Consider the following 22,080-nt stretch of genomic DNA (forward strand, 5'->3'; position numbering starts at 1 on the left):
TCAACCTTCTGCCACTTTTTTGCCACAATTTTGGCCTTTGAGACCACTGTGTGAGAGAATTGGACAAACTGTTCTTATAGATACAGGGGTTTTTGGTGACCAGTTGTTATGTAGATCTGCTGCAGTTGAAAAAGGGCTGGCCCTGGACCGTCGAACCAATAAATGGTCCTTTCGAACAGTTGTCTTACAGGTTCTACCTGACCTGGGCCTGTCATGAACAGTTACTTCAAATCTTTTTCTTATTCTCTCCACTTCACATGTAGGTACATTAAAGATGTCTGCCACCTCAGCAGGAGACCTGGTCTTCAGGCTCTTGATGATCAGCACTTTGATCTGGCATGCTGTCAGAGGTCAGGATGCATTTCAAATGAAGGTTGGGTGTGCTGGTGCGCTTTGTCTAAGCAAAGTCTGACCTTTCTGTCCTAATTAAATAATTAAAAATCTAGGCATGATAAGATTTTAGTTTGGTAAAATAAGCATAATGTAGATCAATTAGAAGTCAAGTTATTATTTGTTGTTCCTACAACTTGGGTAGGCAACAAGACTTTTATTGTGGTGTATATGTAAATATGTATATAAATGTTAATATTAATAAATATAAAATTATATTTCACAATAACACAGGAAATAGTTCAAAACATGCTGATTTGGGGCTTATTTATAGTAACCTTTTTATCATTATTATCAATGATACAAAGAGTTGTTCTGCTTAATATTTTTGTTGAAACTGTGACTTTTTTAGTTTATTCATCTAAAGTTCAAACAAACAGCATTTAACCCATTTATAGCATCCTCGCTAAATAATAGTAATAATATATGTATATAATGAATTCCCTAAAACGTCCCTTTTAAATATTATCTGTCAGTAATTAAAATGGAAAAAAAAAAACTTGCAACGTTGTTTGTAAACAGATTCAGAAGGAAATTGGGTTCAGTGGTAAGATCACACTGGAATGGCCTCAAGAGAAAGTAATTACACTGTTTTTTACTCACTGGTCCTTTAAAGTAGGTCCAAAAATGCAAAACTTTATAATAAAATTAAATAATAAAGACAAGGGTATGTCAGTTTGGACAAGAGAAGGAATATCTTGAGGGCTTTCTGTTTGTCATCAGGCATTCCAGTGGAAAAACACAGACAAGTTGTCTTTGGAATCATGTAATGCTATTGATGAAGAAAGACCACAATGAGGGAAACCACAAAAGGCCCCTCTGACATTTGAGCGAAACATCCCAACAGGAAGTGCCCTGGGTGGAATACTTAACCAGATCAATGTTTCTTCTCTGCTCAATGTGGTGACGGAAATGACAAACTCCATTTAGGAAGAAATACAGTGAAACAAAAAGGAAGAAAACAACTGCAAAACAACTGCTGAAGGAAAACGGATCAAATAAATAACCATTGATTTACACTCACTGTCTTCTACTGGACTGGAGTCGAGAGGATCTGAATGCAGTGCATCTTCTACCGCTCTTTCCAACAGAGCACAACTGCTCCTGACAACTGAGGAAAGACAAAAAGAATAAAGGTCAAACACGCCATCAGAGAAAGTCCTTGTTCTTTTATGACGTGATTTAATAAATAATAGGACCAGTCAGTTTTAAGAACAGTGACTTCAAATGAAGCCCCTTTAGATGAAAGAACCAACGTCTTCGCCTGAAGATCACCGAGTTTTGGTTTGATTATACCTATGCTAGCAGCCCAAGAAGACCCAGGAAGCTTTATGATGTTTTATGATCTGCGCAGTGGTTTTGCCCGCAGACATCATTACACACAGTTCTCGTGTTTTATCAATGAGGTATTATTTAGAACAGCTGGATACAGTGCTGAGACAATCAGAGAACATTACTTACAAAAGTACACCCTTATGTGTAAAATAAATAAATTAAAACATAAAATTAAACATTTAGCATTACGCATTAATATTAGATGGGTTTTTTTACATTTAATCTTATAAATTATATACAGCTTGTTGTTTTGCATAGGACATGGTTGAAACAACATCTTTGCCTCAGAGCCGTTTATTTTCGGATATGCACTGGATTGTGACTGACCATGGCAGGCCACATTTTAAGTTTTGTCATTATAATAACTGTTGAGGGCGTGTTATTCCATATGAAGATGGTTCAGCATTTTAAGATCTAGAGAGGCTGCCATAACAAAGCAAAAGCAAGAAAAGGGAATCTCAACCCGTTCTATTATTAAAACATAAATATAGTTGATGCAAGTTCATTATCACAGCAATGGCTCATTATAGCGTGCCAAAATCAGCTCTGTAATGAATATGCTCTGCCAATTAAGACCCACACTTACACAATCGCTGGTGTACACTATGCCAGTCATGTCCCGACCTAAACTAGATCTGTCTGATAGGGTTTAAAATGAACTCCTCCTTCCACTGAAATATTCCCTTGATTTCAATGGTGTCAACCGTATTGATTTAACAAGAAAAGCTTCTGACGGTATGCTAATGAAGATGGGAAGCCATGAAGCAGGGTTTACGAAAACATATAACTGACTTTAATTTTCAGGTTCGGTCAAACCAAATACTGCACAATCATCATTTTTATAACACTTATGATATTAATAGGAAGATTTGTTTGTCATATGAGATAAGAATGCCGATCTTTCAAGCAATATCAGTCAATCTTTTGAACAGCTGAGGCACTTAAGTTTACTTAAGTGATTCATACAAAAAGCTAATTCCTTGACCAATCAATGGTCATGGTACGTTCTGCACAAGAGAAAAACACTTACTGAAACAGAGCCATTCTAAATCAAACCGATGATGTTATAACCGATGACATGAGGGACACAATGGCTTCTTTTTCATCTGAAAGTCTCAAGTAGGGAAATAAATAGCCTGGGAAGATACTTAAAAAGTAAATTTTAGCAAAAAAGGCGACTACAAGTGTGTGTGTGTGTGTGTGAGAGTGTGTAAAGACTCAAATGGTCAAAAGGTCAAGATTCACAAATACTCGATCACAGCCATATAGCCAATGGGGAATTTGTCATGTGATACAATCATGTGATTTACTGCTAAATATACAAAGACTGTTATTGCCAAAAGGATCATTATGGGCAAGTTAGCTACATTTCAAGCCTCATAAAACTAACTGCAAATGAACGTCCTATTTACAGTAAATGGCACAAAAAAGTCACCAGATTAATTAGTCACACTCTCAGAAGTAAACTAAATATAGGCAGAGGCTATGTAAATCAAAGAATCCCAGAAATCCCCAAATACTTTACACTTTAATTAGTCAACAAATATAGATTAATAAAGACTGACTGTGCTGCAAGTTACAGTTTGGCTGTACTGTAAGTACTGTATAACGAGAAGTTCAGATGAAGAACTATTTGCTAGATTTGTCAAATGAACCCATGTCAGTGAATCTTTGAAAGATATTCTAGTGTTGAGTTCAAACACAACTGTCAAGAACAACTGTGTTTACTTCAGTGAATGTCAAAGTGGATTGACACATACTTTCAAGTCTTCACTTCAAAAAAAAGTATTGAACATTCAATAGCTGGTTTTGCTGTTACATGATATACAAGTTGCCACAATGCAACTCTTGTATAGAGTTTCACCAATATTCAAACAGTGAAGCAATTCTGAAAAAAAGTTTTAAGTCAGACTAAAATTAACATTAGGTTTCTGTCAGAAGTTTTCAGTGCATTGTCGGCACTAGTCAAACACCTTCAGCGGCTTTTGTCTGACTGAAACAAATCACTCTGATTGACTATTCAGCTCAGTAAACCAGTGCACAAGAAAAAAAAGTGAGGAAAGCAAGCAATAAAGACACACGGAAGGCCATTCTATTTTTACATAAACTATCTAACTGTCCATGTAATAAATGTATATTTTCATAATGACATCTGCTCATTACAGTTCCTCTACGCTGATATGCCTGGATTGTGCTGATAGTCAAAGGTTTGGCTCTGTGAGATGAACTTCCGTCCAGTTTTTTTTGATTTATTGAAGTATGAATATGAAATAATGAATATCTGCACTACTGTGAGGAGCCAATGAACCACAAACAGTAAACCATGCTGGTTTTTCAGTGAAGGATAACACTGAGAAATCCTGAGCCATTACATGGAAATCCTATACACACTTCTAATTTAAGATCAAGTCCAAGATTTTAATTGCAACCACAAGTTAACCTGTTTTTATCTAGGGGGTCCCTCCTTCAGCAGGAGCAACTTATTTGCACTTATTTCGCTCTGCCAGGAGAGAACTTCGTTTTTGATTTGCATGTGTGACAGTCCTCTGATTCGTATCCAAGTGGTGAAGCATGGCATCTGGCATACCTGTTCCGCCCAGTTTAGGGCAAAAGAGGAACATCTGACAGCTGGGCTTCGTTAAGCGCACACTCTCAGAAGAGTGCTGTCACTGCTCACCAACATGATACACACCACAGCGTGCCCAGCTGACTCATCTGCTGAGAGAGTGCCCAAGCCTGCCCAAGCCTTATCCTACACTTTCTTCGTCTGAGAGGATCATGTCGACTCGTAATGCTCTCTATTTCAGCTGAGAGGCACACAGGCAATCCTCAACACTGGAGAGGCCGAGACATTCAACACGGGTTTAAAAGGATCACACATTTTCAGATCTTGATATTATGTGTCTAGGAGTTCGCTTATGAAGCGGGTTTTTTTGTATCAAAAAAGTTCAGATATTTGCAATAATTACAATTTTTTCGTTCCATTTAAAGTGGTGTTACTTCTTTGAGAAATGCAAATCTATGATCTGCATATAGTTATTTCTATTTTATAACTATTAAAACTGATATAAAACTAACTTGCCTGCTATATTTATAGAAAAAATAGAAAAATCTGAAAATTGAGAATAATGAAGAAAGGTTCTCGTTAAATTGATTAGGCATGGCAATAAATGTAAACTGATATTTAAGTATGCAGATTTTTTGAAGCAGAGATGTAGTTTGTCTACATTCAAGGACAGAACAATGTCAGGAGGTTGATTTGCATCTTAAAGTGTATGTAGAGAAAAAAATCAAACCCTTTCAAATCTTAGCATCTCTAAAGGGTGGAAAACAAACATTCACATATTAAACTGTAGAGTTAGCTTTAAGGTAAGAAACTAAAACGATGATGATTTTCTGTCTATGTATCATTAGTGAGTTTCAAATCAGTTTATTTGGTTTTTTTAAGAAATAAACATCTTACAGCCTTTTTCGAGACATTCCTACCAACAATATACCTGCGGTAGCTTGTGCAAATGAACAAATATGTGTTTCATAAACAAAGTTCAGAAGAAACAAAATAAACAAAAAAGCCTGAAGAAGAGACATATGTAGGCTAATAATAAATAGCAGCAAACGCCTGTCTCAATGTTCACAAGACACTACTTCAACACTAAACCAGGCTGTCAGCACATATTTTCACCATAAATGTAGCTTAATTGTAGCACTTAGCGAAGATCACAGAACATGCTTTTGGGTTTGTCTGGGGCTTTGAGGCAGTGTTGAGTGCACGGAAAGATAGATGAGTAGAAAAGACACAATTTCAACTAATCATGGAATGACTGTTCTCTTTTTGACACACTAAGGACCATCTGATCGATTTTTGATTTGAAACTCAAAACAGTAATATTTTAAGATATTATTACCATTTAAAACAACTGTTTTGTATTTTGGTATATTTAAATACGTAAAATGCAATTTGTAATTATTCATTTATTATTTACAACGGCAGTTCTGAATTTTTATCAGCTATTTCTCAGAAATCAATAATGTGCTCAATTTATTATTTTTTATAAATGTTAAAAGCTCGAATGAAATCTCTGTCCAGCTCTGCGAACAATATGAAACATTATAGCCCCGACTTTTAGTCACAGGTTTTGTTTCGTTCTGCATCCCAAAAGGAAATTAGCTGATAAAGATGTGCATTATGTTCAAACTAAGCCCCACAAAGAAGAGCATTTGACTTTTAACAAAAATATGGACAGCTGTGATAAAGAATGAAGAGTGAGAATATTCAAGCCCACTTATCAGAGCCCCCATTCATGAGAGGCGAATCAGGCATTTGCAAAAAAAATGTTCTTGCATAATTCAATTTTTCTTGTAATTGGTTGCAGCTAGGGTCACATTATCAGGGGTTTTAAGATATATTTCAGAGTAGGGGGAAAAAACATCATGCCCCCTGTTTTTAAACCCTCAGCATTCCCTTCCTGTCTGGACAGTTGTATTATGTAGAGGACACTGATAGAAATCAGGATGTTACTTTGCCTTCATTTTGCACAGGTCTTCACAGATTTATCAGCAGAACATGGATATGTGATAATGCAAAGCAAGGCACAAAAGATCATTATGGGCTTTGCAAAGACAGGCCAGCACAACCGGTACAGCGACTGAGCTAGTATGACTGCTGCAGCTCACCAAATGTTAAAAGCGTAGAGAAAAGATCAAACTGAGTTCTACCAAGAATCCTTCGAAAAAAGAAAGTCATTTTCTGTCTGCGAACCTAAAGACATAATCAGAAAAAACATGACATTCTGACACTGATGCTGACAAACTGAAAGCAGCATTCATTTTGTTTTTCAAAATAATTCAGCTCAGGCCTACATCATCTATCATGGGATTGAGCTCTGCTTGGACTAAAATCAATTAGAAGATTAAAAAAATAGCAGGACTAAACACACATGAGAGCAGTTGTGTCCCTTCGCTTTGGAGAGAGTCTGTTTTCATTCAGTCTTTTGTCCCGTTGCCAGATCACTGCAGAAAAGACTCTCTAGCATTTAAGAAAGATACATCAAAGTTAAACGTTTCAAGCCATTTTTGACTGAATCAATTGGTGGTTATTGTAAGGAGCATATAGATAGCCCACTATTAACATGATAGCAAGAAATAAATTGATCACAGTGTGTTCGCAGAGATGGATGCGTTTTAACCAATCAAAACAGTAAGATAGTAAGATATTTATAATATTACAAAAAATGTCTGTTTCAAACAAATGTTGTTTATTTAAACTTTCTTTTTAAAATGCATAATGTTCCCATAAAAAAATATTAAGCAGCACAATTGTTTTCAACATTGATAATACTAATAAAAAATCTTTCTTGATAAAGGTCAGCATATTAGAAGGATTTCTGAAGGATCATGTGACACTGAAGTCTGGGGTAACAGCTGCTGAAAATGTAGCTTTGCATCAAAGGAATAAATAATACTTAAAAAATATTGAACAATTATTATTAAAATTGTTATTTTAAATTGTAAGCTTGTAACAATATTTACAATATATTAGTTTCATTACTGTAAATTTGTTTATTTTTTAATTATTTCTTTTCGTGTGTTGGGATTAGTAAAATATTTGTACGATTTTTAAAGACGTTTCTTACACTCGATTAAAAAAATTTATTTCTGCGATGCAAAGCTGAATTTTCAACCGCCTGCCCTTCTAGTCTTCATTGTCACATGATTCTTCACTTGTGACACTTTTTTTCAGGACTCAGCATATTAAAAAGACAGGACCGTGACAATATCGTTGTCTGGAGAAAACTGAAGTAAATTCAAATTCAGCTTTGCATCACAGAAATAAATTATATGTTAACGTATATTAAAATAGAAATCCATTCACACTTGTAACTGTATATATATTCTGTTATGGACCATATTTTCTAACTGATATTTTGTATTATAAAAAATCTGGTCTGAAAAGTTAATTTCTTTGCCTTCTTATGTTCAATTAAAGTTTATATGCTTGTTTATGTGACTTTTTAAGTTATTGAATACATTGCAGTTCTTTTCACGACTCTATAAAAAAAGCTATAGACCGCTAATTACTTCTGGGACCCTTATCAGATTTAATGCCACTGAGTGAATATCACTTGACGCAGAATGCTCCTTATAATCATTCAATCATTAACTAGACCGTATCTGAGCTGCTGATAACAATCTACACTGCCAGATGTCAAAAACATCCAGTGATTCATGGACTAATTGTATAAGGTTACCGTGTGTGGGTCAGGCAAACCAAAAGGATTTACTGTTCTTTCTGATGTGAAGGATGTATTCAACACATCTTCACTGAACAGGAGCGATGGAACAACAACATTTCGGATTCAATTGCTGCTCTTAAGAAGCCATGGGTCTCTAAAACCACCTTAATACCGATTCACTGAATGTCACAAACCAAATGTCAACAACATGACAAAGTCAAAACGGTCTCCCGACAGCATCAAAGGCAGGAGCTGTCTACATGAACAAGCCCATCTGGACTGCTGCTCCACGGGAATCAAAGTGTTTCGTAGGTGTTATAGACATTCAGAGGGAACACTATAATGACAGGCTAATTGCGTGTGGCCGGTCCACTTGAGACTGTTTAAACGGATCTTGTGTGAATCTTAGGAGTACTTCAAGTATCTGCCACTTTCCATGGGACACTTTGCATGTCGTTGTACAGTGAGAACTTAACTGTTTAAAACACTATGACAAAAAACATTGACCATAATGTGGAAAATTAACCTTTAGGATGGGGATTTAAGCCTTTGCCAGCATGAATTAAAATGGGATTTTTGTGCAATATTACAATGTTACTTTACTCCCCTTACAAAAAAAGTTACATTAATTAAAACTGTATAGTATGACGGGGTAGTTTCAACTGATTTTTCTTTTTTTTTTTTACTACAAGTGCTGACTGACTAAATTCAACTATTCAAACCTGTAAATCAAAGTATGGAGAGAAATGATTTTTAGAGAACACATATATGCAAAAGTCCCAGATAGCTACAACCTAATAAGTGAGCTTAATTTAGATATAATTTGTATTCCCAGACTTTTTTCCTTTTATTTACTTTTATATGTAATGTTTATTGCTTTTTAAATGTTTTTTGTTAAGCTTTTTGCCTTTTATTTAATAAAATCATACAGCTTAGGGTTTACATAGGTTGAAAAAACGACTGAAAAAATTACAGACTAAAAAAAGGATAACAAATATAATACATACTCCGTTATTGAGAAAAAAGCAAATAAAACATAAAAATATATAATGCGCATTTATGTTTTATATAAATCCGTGTAAATTCCAAAGCTTTTTCTAAAGGCCCTCTTCAGAGTTTTTTAAGGTTAAGCAAAAAATGTCAGGCCTATTTCCTATTTCAGGCCTCTGTATTATTCATTTTTTGTTTATTTATCCATATGGTCAAAAGATGAATAGACAATCAACACAATTTGGGCATGAGCTAGAGATGATAATGATCTCTGACAGCTTAAAATAACTGTGACTGCGAACCGTTTATGTTGGCTTTGAGCACAAATACTCTTCTTCAGTGATGCACATTACAACATACTTATTGCACCTCTTTAATGTTTGATGCTAAAAGCAAACACTTTGATCTGTGTTTAGAGATTCAGACCTGTAATTACTGGACGATTATGCAGCTACCTTGGCAAAGGAAGTCCATTTCACCAGACACACAGTCATGCTGAGTACCACTTATACGTGAAAGCACCCACTTCCACAACTAAATCCTTCTTTAAGTCAAAGCCGACATATTGTCATTTCAGTAATTCATGGTGTGGGAATGATAAAAATGCAGTTTCCTCGGAAACCATGGTGCTGACATTGTACTTACAGGATACAGTCGACCAAACAATGCTGAAGCTTTTCACAAATTATATTACTGTCAAAATGATGTCACCTAAGGCTACATCGTCACTGTTACTATGGTTTCGTGTGTCAGCGGTGTCTCATATGTCAAATTGTGAACAACAAAAAGAAATTATGAAATTGCTCATTCAAAATGTGAGAAACTGATATGGCAAACATGACGAGACTGAGCTGTTTTCTCCATCATCGCAAATTCAGGGAGAGCTCACTCAGGAGAGTAAAAAATAAATACATAAAACATCTCAGTTGAGCTTGTGTCAATGTACGCTGCCTCTCAGTCAATCGTTGTCGTCAACGCTTTGGTTACTGAAACTCTTTCAAAATATGTTCATGTATTAAATTGGATTTGGGGAGAATTACGACACATATTTCGTATGCTATATATATATACATATACATATATATATATATATATATATATATATATATATATATATATATATATATATAACTCTATATTTGCATCTATGTCACCGGTTATCTCATTTGTGTTCCTTTTTATTTCTTATAATGGAATAAGACCTAAGCGTAATTTAAATGTACATTTTGTTTTATTCAATCAATGCTTTACATCCAAAGTTACTCACAAATAAGGAACAAAAGGCAAAAATAATCATACAGTGGTCGGTCTAATAAAAGGCTGGATTGTAACAGGTTAGAACAGAGGTAAAGTGAAGAAGTGCCTTGGTTTAAGGTTGTAGAGAGGTTAAGTGCTTGCACGTGGGACAGAAATGCACTTTTCTATTAAGGGCCAGTATTTGCCCCCTGGAATTGATTTCCTGGAGAACTTATACTTTTGTGCAGGTTTAATAATGGCCTTCTTAAACGTATCTGTATTTTCGATTATGTTTACTTTAGATTGTTACTGTAGATTGTATCAAATTTTTATAACATCAACAATAGCCATCTTTACCCTGCAAAGGTAGAACAGATGTTTGTTTAGGAGCCAGTCACACAGAACCTGTTTATGTGGTTAAAAAAAGCAAAACACTGGGCACTAGATAAAAAAAAAATGCAACAATGCTCTACACGTATAAAGGTTTTTTTTTTTATTATATAACAAGAAAAAACAGAGTTAGTGTTAGAGGCCCTTTTTGCTTTTGTTAATTGTATAATAAATAGAACGAAAAACAGATATAATACAAAAAGATTAGAAAATACTTTTTGTTTTGTTTTTTTGAGAAAAAATTCAAGTCCAAAAGGGAAATTTTTAAGAACAGAAGTAGAATATAGGATGCCAGTTAGAGGGTCAAATAAATAAGCAAGTTTTTAAATATAAGTTTTAACCGACTCTTAAAGATGTAGAGAGGTGTTTATTAAAAGTTGAACTACTTTTAACTTCTGCGGCAGAAGAAATGCTTTTACGTTGGTTATTTTAATAGCATTAAAAAAGTTATTCGAATTTCAGTACATACCGATAGAAAACAAAGGGCCCCGTGAAGCAGTCCCTTCCCTCTGGTGTGAGTTAAACACCCGTTATAATTGCTGAACTTGTGTACAGTGCTAAATGTATTACTTTCACTGAAGCGGGAGTTTACTGTTTACGAGAATTGGCGAGAGTGCAGAAGTCATTCAGTGAGCACGCACTAAACAAAACTCATTTTCAGCTGTAATAATCCAAACTTCTCTGTTTTAGCTTAACAGAAAAATATGTTTAAAAAAAAATCGAATGCAACAAGAGCAGATGTAAATTTAACGTTGCAATCAACAGTTTTCATATTTTTCACATTTTCTGTTAACTGTGACAACTGTAATCTATTACGTTTAAATGCGTCTTAAAATTGGGGGGAAGCAGCATGTTTTTTATGTGTTAGTATTAAAATGAATAAAATGATCAATGATTTAGCTGGTGCTGTAACAACATGCCCCATAAATCTACTTTATGAGCCATCAAAGTCTTCATGTATAATTCTCCTCACATTTACTGGATGAAATCTATCCAAATTGTTGCTGCCTGATGTCTTTCTTACTTGTTTGCTTGAACGTTGATCGATGTTATGATGTTGCGAAGTTGCGACCTTTTCTTCCCTATTGTGACATATATCTGAGTGAAATGGCTTTAAAACATAGGGCGGGATTTAATTTGGTTCATTGGGAATTGATTGGATCGTTGTATCAGTGTTGTTTTCTATTGCTGGATCTCGTGCGAGTGACAGGCCGCTGAAGTGGAGGAGGAAGGATGCTTATTTTGATTTTAGATTACGCACGGAATTAACGCAAATAACGACGCGCCAAGATAAATGAACCAGATATTAAACAGAATATTTCATAAGTGCATCCACTTACCTAGGAGGCCACTTTCTAGAAAATCTCAAATAGTCAAATAGCAAATTTGCCATTAGAAAAACTATTTTATAACATACTGTATAACTTAAATGACAAGTTTGTACCTTAAACTCAGGTACAAACTTGTCATTTAGGTCAGTACGGGGTGGAGTATAACATTCTGCTAATATGTGCTTGAGACGGCGTTATGCATATTTCATGTTGCTTGATCTGGCAAGCTGAAACGTGATTGGCTAGCTTTGTGCTAGCTTTGGCTTTTACCAGACTGTCTCCCTTTATTTATGCCTATTAAATAATCAGTACTTTTGGGTGGATGGAAATTGTGGTTATAAAGTTTCTGCACATTTCAGTTCATTTTTGGGACGTTTTTATATAGTGACAAACCAACACTGCTGCACTGTTATATGAATACGCTTTTTTTTCTCTGATATTTTACTATTGCATTATTATTTCATGCGAAATGGTTCGCATACATCCAATAAGAAATGGGTAAAAAAAAAAAAGAAACTCTGGATATTTCTGATACATGTCTTTTGGGTGGTTCTTCTCTATCACAGTAATAATCTATCTTCTGATTCAGGGTGGTTAGAAAATCTGCCAACAGAAGAAACGGAAAAAAAATGACAACGCATCTGAACAAGACCGAATCTGGATCATAACTCTTACTTCTTTTCTAAAGCTGTGACATTCACAATCCCTAGACGGTTAAAAACCCTCAAAGCTGACTGTAAGCTGACAGGGCAGGCTCCTAATATATGGTATCAGAGAACTGCTTTCTCTCTTTAATGTACATCAAAAAAAAAAAAAAGCAGAACATTTTAGCATTATTACATATAGCTGTGAGTAGGTCATTCCTGAGTGAGGGAGTTATTTCATTTGGCTTGGAAAAAAAACATGAATAGATAAAAACTGAAAAGAGAATAGGAAAACCACTAGACAAAAAGAAGGGGAATGTAAAAGCTAGAGGCAGTATTCACCTACATACTTGTACGTGCCTTGAGTTGCTTGAAAGAGGGTTTCAGTTTTTCCTCAGACCGACATCTGCGCGTTCAATTTTGCTAAAAGCTCAGCTCAACAAAGGAGGGCAGAATTACACACAAACGATCGCAGCGCGCGTCAAAAATATGAACAAACACACAAACCAATGCATAAAAAAATACGTTAGACAGATAATGTATGTACTGAATACTAAACTGCCAGAACACTGCAGAGAAATGACGTACTGTCCAACATGAATTGAAACCGCTCATGTGGGCCACTCTTTCCAGATTGCTAATTAAGTGAAGTCTGTTTGCTATTACATAAAAAATGACCTTATAAAAGCAACGCACTCATTATATAAATCATACACACTCTTGCCGTACTCCTGTCTAATGGAGAGCAAACACGAGTTGATAATCTGTGATGCTGATGAGGAAATTTTGTCAAAGCAGGACAGATGAGGTACTAATGAGAAAGATTAGATTAAATATCACATCTCACAGACTCAAACCAACACACACATTAGCATATGCAAAGACCTCTTAAAGTAGAGTCATTTTTGCGAACTATGTCCTAAAATATTGGCTGAATAAATGGATTTAACACCAAACACACTGGCGTATGTTTAGAAAGGAGTTAAGGTAGATGAACGGGATCTTTATTTATTTATTTTTTATAAATGTTAGGTCAGGATAGATGGCACATGATTTAAACATTTAATTGAGTTATTACAATATTTGCAAAATTTGCAAAATTTCAATTGCCAAAATGAATTATTTCATAAATGTTCCACAGCTTGACTTTTGCCGTAACAGCTGCTTAAAGACAGGTTAACAAATATAGCCCATAAAACTAAAACGAAATCAAAATGAATGATTAAGCATATTGAATTAAGTGTAGATTATTTTCTCGAGCATGCAGAAACTAAAAACAAACACTTTAAAAAATGTCTTGTGGAATAAACCGTGTGACATCTAGCCCCCTTTTTGCCTATATATATATATATATTTTTGTAATGCATTGTGTTCTGATTTAGACTGAATGTTCAAATAGCAGCCTATAAGTCACATGTACACCATTAATTAAAAAACAAACAACAAACAATAATACGAAATATTTGGGAAAGCCAACAGATAAGCTATTATCTGAGAAACTTACACTACAGACTTTTGACTGTAAGTAAGGTTGTCCAGAACAGCTGAATCTCCCTGCCTGCAACAATTAGTTCTCCCCCATATTAGGCTACTTTATTTAATTAACACGACACCACTAATTCAGCCAGCATATTCTGAAATGCCAAAAGGTTTGTTGCCTCGGAATAAATTAACTCAATTTCAAAGTGCTGCTGAAACATGAACGGTTAGCATCTCAGCCCGTCCTTAACGATCATCCCGCGGAAATCTGCTTGCATGTGTTTGCCAGTCGTCTCTAATCGAAGAGAAATTAGAGGTTTCACGATGCACTTTCTCACGACATCAACTGCATTTCGTTCGCAAACCATCAAAGTCTGAATGCATTTGATCGCGTTTAACGTCGCCAGAAAGCAGATGGTCAGGATTTGTTGCAGACACTTACCTGTGAAGATGAAAAGAGCAAGTTTTAAAAAAGTTTGTCGAGTAATGTAATCCATGGCTCCTTAAGAAAGGATCCTGGAGAGAAAGTACAGTTAGCTTAATCTCTGTCCACTTTTATTCCTGGCCCGGGACGAACTCAATAATGATAAATAAAACGTCTTCGCGTTACTATCCAACTCCGTCTTTCGTCTCCTGCTTCTCGAGCCTCAGAGCTGCTGTGATTCATTATGATGCTGATGCTGCAGCCTCTCTCTCTCTCTCTCTCTTTCTCTCTCTCTCTCTTTCTCTCTCTCTCTCTCTCTGCTACTGTGATGATAAACTGACGCTCGGTCCTAATGCCGGTTAGTCAGGATAGGTCGGTCTCATACGCGCTCCTTTGGGTTAAAGGTGCATTCAGTAATTTTTGGCAAATTACACATTTGTTTTACAAGTCAGGCTTCCCATATAGAGAGATGAGCAGGGCTTTGGGAATTATCAGTATACATGAGGCGGCTTACTATATTGCTGTTGTAGAAAAAGCCAATTCATTTTACTTGGAGCAGGTCACACTTTCACGAGGACGGCCGTATATTGAAGTCACGTGACTTGTTGTGTCGGTATTATTCCCAACGCACGTGTTCATTAATCTGAACGTCCTATCCTTAAAGAGACAAAAAAAAAAAAAAACATTTTTAGAGCACCAAAAAAAAGTGCTGTTGCCAGAATCGCGGGTTATTGTGATCCTCTGTCATGTGATGGAGCATGTGTTTGACATGAGTTTCTAATATTGAGTTTAGTTTCGCCTGTCATCCTCCAGAATAGTGATGGGATGTTTGGCATTTAACCTTTCAGGAAATAGTTCACTTCCTGCCGTAGACTTTCCGCACATAGCCGATTTATCAAAGACGTTTCAAACGCATTGACTATTATCTCTCAACCAAAACAATTTTTTTGTCCAAGTTCTTGTCCAAGTTCTTTTCATATTTCTATGTGGAACATGTTTTGTAAATGTAATGCACTAATATATGTTCATTATGTCCTCAGCTCTCAAAGCAAATGTTAATTCATTGATGCACACCACTGAGAAAACTGAACATAAAAGCATGTAAATAAATAATGTTGTAAATTATACATTAGTGTGCTGCAGTGTAATTTTTAACCTAATCCGTTCCTTTACCGTTACCGTATATAGTAAGAGAAGTTAGGGTTAAAAGGATTTAGCATTTTTACAGTCTCTTACAGTTAAAATAACAATAATTCTTTGTAATAACATTAGCACAGTATCATTGCATAAATGAATTAAAATCTTAAATGAAGCCAAAAACAAAGGTTTATGTGTCCCACTCAAATTGTCCTTTACAATACACAGAGAGGATTGTCTGTCAGCAGTCCAGCCCATGTTTACTGAGGTCTGTTTTAAAGTTTGATTGCTAATTAAATCTGCATGATTTGTCGACAATAGATCATTCAGTGGCAGATACATGTGTGAATTTTATGGCTATTCTTTAAACCTTATTCACATATTTACCTCTGTTCATCAGTGGTAAAAGTAAAGAGAATGATTTAATTCCAAGAAAGGAGACAGATGAAGAAAGACAGCCAACCCAAAATAATAACATGCAAGAGAACATGGTCCTAGCAGTGCCAGTGCCAATGGTTAAGTTCCCAGGGATTATATGAATTCGAAAGATGTATGCATTTGTATACGCAATTGTCAGCATACGAAAAAAAAAAAAAAAAAAAAATTTGTATTAAGCATTCGGTGAATAAGCAGAAAGTTAAAACACAGTGCTTCTTTCAGCACATTAAACAGCTTACTTATTACTCCAGTAGTGCACTTTAGATATACCTGTTGTGCGCAGTATAATATATGCTGAAAGCACTCAGTCACTTGACCCTCTCCAAACCATTTAGCTGCTTGTTATTTACGGCTCAAGGAGAGATTTTGCAAAGAAGTAAAAAAAAAAAAACCTTTCAAGCTTGTCTTTAAATTATAATGTACAGCTGCTGCAAAAGCATTTCCTAGAAAATGCAAATCAGCTATACTGTATTTTGCATATTTTCACCACAGTAAACCCAATAAGTAAGACTCATTTTGAGGATAATTTATCGTCATTATGTGGTGGGCGTGTACATTTTCCTTTCAGTTTTCTGCGTTGAGTTATTTTATGCCACTGAATTTTTTTCAGCAAGATTCAGAGGACAATCAAAGCGGCACACGTGCATTCATTTTTTATATTCTTATTTTAACCCTGTGCCCTAAAGGGATTGGCAGTAAGAATTTATGTGATACAGATTCTTTGTTTGTAATAAGGCTGAATCATCCCTCTCAGGTCAGTTATTAAATTTTATCCTTTCCCAATAATTGTAAAGCCAGCCTTGGGCTGCCATCGCAAGAAAAACTCTTCATGAACATCAGTCGACTCAACTGAGATGACTGAAATGCTTTCATGTCCATGCCGTGTTTGTTCTGGAGAGCAAAAATGTTTTCTCGCTTGAGAAAATATCTTAATGACCAGAATATATTGCATGGAGTGCATGCACTGACTTGTGTCCATTTATATTTCTGAGTTTGACTTCTGCAATATATGCGCTTTCAAAAAGAACAATTTCCTGTAATTTTGATTCTGCAGGTTATGACTTCTCCTGAAAAATTGTTTTAGAAAACTATATCCTGAAGCATAGTATCAAGAATTTTCTTGTAGTTCTACAAAATAAATTAAACAATATTTTGCACAATGTAGCTACTTGCTAACAGCATTTGTGAAGCACACAACAGTTCCCATTACTCCATTACAAATATGCGTGAGGTGGCTGTCTGTTATTTATATTGTACAACAAAATGCAATTGTTTCTTCAAGTAATCTTAACTTCAGACCTTATTCATCATTTCTGTCCTACACAAACTGAGCAGCTCCATTGTAAATTAATCAGCCAGACACTCCTGTCACAGGTTTCAGAGATTGTCTTTGTCAGTTCAGCTCTTTATATGTATAATTTAAAGTTGATCTCGTGGGTATCTGTCTGCAGGTGTGTGTTAACATCTCCTTCATTGACCTTACAGACTTATGCACATGCTTCTTCAGCACTTTATAAAGTGAGGTTTTACTCAGCAGCTTACAAACTTCACCATACAATGCAGTCAGCACCTTTTAGGCACCTTTAAGTTCAGTTCACACATTTCTTGCATGCCAAATAATTTGTTGTCCAACATAAATCACAGGCAGTCATACTCTCCCTCTCTCTCACACACACAAACACACTGTAATGAAAAAAATGAAATTGTCGTGTGCTTTAAAAATTCTGCTATAACTAGAGTAGTTAAGTTAAATGTGCTCTTGTGTTTGACCAATATTGTGCAAACAACTCTCACTGTAAACACATACTATATATGCACGCACAAAAATTCTACAATCCACACCACACTTAGTTTTATATGAACAAATTATTTATTCATTTTAATAACATGAAATATAGCTGATCATAAACACCATGAGTGACAATCTAAATGTTACTCATCGTGTGCTGAATTAAAACGCATTTTAATAATAAAAGTACAACTATTTTAACTTTAATTTATGATCCTTTCTTAGGCTTTTATTGATGTCTGCATTTGCCAATGATGAAATATGTTTTGGAGTAATAGAAAAGTGAGAAATTAGGTATTAGAGTGAAGCTGGCTAGAATTTAGACACACAGATTAATAAAATAACTTATGATCAGATGAGCCGTGTTGAGTAATAAAGTGACAAAAAAAGCAGCTATGATCACTTTTTTTTTTAGCACAGCAGCATTATTAAAACACCCAATAATTGAAATATAATACATTTTGGATAACTGTTTATGCTGATAACTATAAATAACAAATGTAATGCTTTATCAAACATTATTAACTCAAAACTTAATTCTGATCGCCAATTATACAACCCAGGGATTAGAAAGCAGGATTCCAAATAAGCCAACTTCATACGCAAGCGAAAAGCAGTATACAACAAGAGTAATATGTCCAAATGTGTTCTATTCATAAAACAATAAGTCTAAAAAACATTGGGATGACTTCACATTTGCTTAAATGAAACCATGTTCTGTTCCATGGTTAAGGTACAGTATATATAAATCTTGATTGAAATTGTAGATTTTATTGTCATGATGGGATTCTTATTCTCCCTCGAGAAGGCTTCATTCCAGTCTCCGTCATCACTCTTCTTTCGAGTTCAAGAGCATTCGATTGTTGTCTAGTTACAAGGAGATAGATATGCTCATATGGTAGGAATATGGCAATTGGATGCATATAAAAGCCTCTAGAAATTATTATCTTGGAGCACTACTTGACCTGAACATTACATCATCATTTAAAGATCGTGTGTAATACCATACAAGCGATTCCTCACAGTCTACTTTTAAACTATTAGAGAGAAAAATGACTTTGGAGTCCAGTAGATCATATTCCTTTAACAATCCAAAATATGATTAAAAGAAAACAGTTTGAAGTTACTCCCAAACTCTGAATTCCCTTGAGTGAAATCATCCAACAGCTCACTTTCCACTTGCATTTGGAATAGGCCGAAGCGCTGGCACAAACAATCAAGCACACATAGCACTATTACACTGCCTGAACTCGGCACTGAGCCACAGAGCAAATAGCCTTTTTTTATAGCATTATCATATTATCCATTCATATTTTACAGTGTCATCTGATCTTAAAAGAAAGTACAAGTTCAATTAACCCATGCGGTGATAAAAATACTTTACCTAATTCGGTGTTTCCAGTCTTAAAACTGATTTGGTGATAATATGGTGGAATGAAGGAGCTTACAAGCAATAAGCTCCTTCATTCCACCATATTATCACCAAATCTGGGTTTAAACCTCATGCACCTCAGTGTGTGGGTGAATAAAACATTATTTGTGGGTAATTAACAAGCATGAGGATTAAAAGTGTGCATATTTTTGGAGACCTATTCAAATAGGTGCAGATTTAATACTGTATGAATAAAAATAACGCAATAACAATGGATTGCACTATGAGACTAGTATCTTTTTTCCAAGCAACACTGAGCAAAAATAGAACAGCGAGTCCTCCATTTAAGCAGTTTATAAAACAAAAGTGCATTTTTTTCATTGCTAAAATGTTCAAATGCTATACTTCACCAACAGAACCAGTGTCAGAAATACTTTGTGTTTGAACAGGCTGTACATTCATTTGCATTAAGTCAGCAATGCCCTTTTGTTGTTTATATAAATGTTAAGCATTTATTCAATTATACTTTTGATTTAAGCTTTGAAGAAACCATGCGGAAAAAAGTGTATCTTTCATTATGATGTGTCACAATTTAGAACACTATCTTCTATGAAAATGAATGGAGAGCAAATTTTGCAGTATATTTTTCTCTTTAGTAAAAGACCTTCTAAAAGCATCACGTTTATGTTCAGATTTGTCATGATATCAGTCAGTCTGCAATCAATAGAAACTAATTTCCCATCCCCAAAATCAACTGGATATAAACTTATCAGATATATAGCTCTGTACTCCAGATGCATGTTAATAAATGTCGCAGGGAATCTTTCTCGGTTGAAAGGCTTTGCTGATATCTAACTGCTGTCATCTGATCCCTCTCAATTTTAACAAAGAACGTAGAGACAAGCTATGATAGATTGATAACGTTTCAAAGTGTTATTTTTGTACTGCAGGTTCCATTCAACATTTTCCTGACAGAAGAAGTGCTTAGTAGTTGACAGATATTTGTTCAGGTTTTCCATCTATTTCCATCTTTTAAACCAAGCTGGACTTGTACATCAATAATAGTTAATTAGTGGTTAGGGCCATACTGTGCAGTGCAATGACCCATTCAAATCAGTTAAATGGGAAAAACACCAATTGAGCGATATCCAGAACGATGCTTCAATATTGTGATGTTAATTAATTAGAAGTATAAAGACTCAACAAGAAGTTATCATAATGATACGAGTAAACTAGCTTCTCTCAATAGTCCCGTGATGTCTAATGTATGGAAGACTTAAATAATTAAATAAATGATTTTCATTAGCAATGGCTTTGCCGCTCACTATTTTTAAACATTACAAACCTTTTGTATACCAGAAATTAATTTAGTAAGATTACTGTACGGTTCAATTTAAACCTAATTCCGTACTTTGCTTCACAAATATGTAACATTCTCTGCTATTTCTGTGTTACTAATAAAATATCATGGCTTGTGATTGATCTTATGCTGGGATATCATGGGTCATGAGGTTTTAATTTTTCAGTAATGAAATTTGTTCATTTTTCAATAGAACTTTTGTGTCATTTTGTGAAAAGGTTATACACAAATATATATATTTATTCCAAAAGGGCTGCCAACCCTTAACCTGTATTACAATTTCCCAAGCTATATATATAAGTATAAATATTGAAAACAATGGCGAATGAGTCTTCTGAGTTGGCCTATAAACTGACATTATGACCGAACGGCTCTAAAAAGCCTATTTTTTTTATTCAGCCTACGCAAACTAAATTCATATGTGAGCTGTTTTCAATAATACCAATCAGCAGAACACTGGCTTCCTTTTTGACAGGTTCACATATTATCAAGGCTTATTAAGTGAGTTAATTGATTCATCATGCCTTGAAGGGTTTTAAACCCCGAAAGTTATCAAACAGCCCTTTGAATCACCTAAGACTTATGGAAATAATTAGTTTCATATATTGTAATTACAGTCTTGTTTGTTTGGTTTTGTTTTTTGTACTGAAAAGTTCTCAGATGTTTGAAGTCAGTTTAAAAACATTTGTTTATTCCTTATTTCGTGTAGTATTCCAGATCTGCTACAACAGAGGGGTCGGTTGATCTGGGAGGTTAAAAAGATGCTGCAACATTAAGAAAGATGAACAGATGAGATCTCATTTGCAGCAGAAGCTACTGCGAGATGCACCTGCTAAATAACTTTTTTTTCATAATCTTTTTATAAAATGGTCATGCAGTGAAATTACATAATTAAGAGAGAGCAACAAAAATATAATTTTTCTGTGTCGTGTAACTAAAAGTCTACATTTCAGTTTTGTTTATTCAATCAATGCCAAGAAAACACTTGTACTAACATTACTTAATCGCTTCAAATTTTTACAGCACTGGAAAACGTCTTGCATTCCACGAAGCTGACATTTACTGTGGTAAGTTATGAAATAACAAAGAATAACATTTAAAAGCTTTACAACATTCACCGTGAGGGATATTATCGCAAGTAATCTGAGTATTTTCATATCTCCCACACAGGAAGATATAGTCTCGCTGCACGTTATCATGTATTTTTATTGGCAAAGTAAAAACTGGGGCAGTCGCAGAGAGGGGATTATGCTTATCGATGTCACAGACCTAAAGCTAATAAGTCTGCCGTACTCCAAGTTTGCTAGTAACGTGCTGCTGCAATTTTGGAGGATTTTTACAGGCTGCGTGGGACTGCTCAAAGAAGTAGTTGGGAAGAGAAACAGGTGTGTCTTGATATGTAATTAGGTGAGTGCATTATTTCAACGGCCTGGAAACAATACGCAATGGGTGTTAATGCTAGCAAGTGAGTTATTTGTAGGTCTCTAGTGTATCGTACACATTAAACAGGCTTTGTCTGGTATGTGCAGATG

The 22,080-nt window shown here is 35.1% G+C and overlaps 1 protein-coding gene across 1 annotated transcript in view; it reads right to left on the reverse strand.

The window, feature by feature from the left end:
• Positions 1-14,721, reverse strand: part of ltk (leukocyte receptor tyrosine kinase) — a 44,089-nt gene extending 29,368 nt beyond the window's left edge. The window contains exons 1-2 of the mRNA XM_043262334.1: positions 14,471-14,721; positions 1,415-1,501 (exon numbers count right to left, since the gene is read on the reverse strand). Of these exons, the coding sequence (XP_043118269.1) occupies positions 1,415-1,501; positions 14,471-14,525 (142 nt within the window). The 5' untranslated portion in view covers positions 14,526-14,721. The remainder of the gene's footprint in view (positions 1-1,414; positions 1,502-14,470) is intronic.
• Between the last annotated feature and the right edge of the window lie 7,359 nt (positions 14,722-22,080).

This window comes from Puntigrus tetrazona, chromosome 17 (genome assembly GCF_018831695.1).
Source record: "Puntigrus tetrazona isolate hp1 chromosome 17, ASM1883169v1, whole genome shotgun sequence".
Classification (NCBI taxonomy): Eukaryota; Metazoa; Chordata; class Actinopteri; order Cypriniformes; family Cyprinidae; genus Puntigrus; species Puntigrus tetrazona.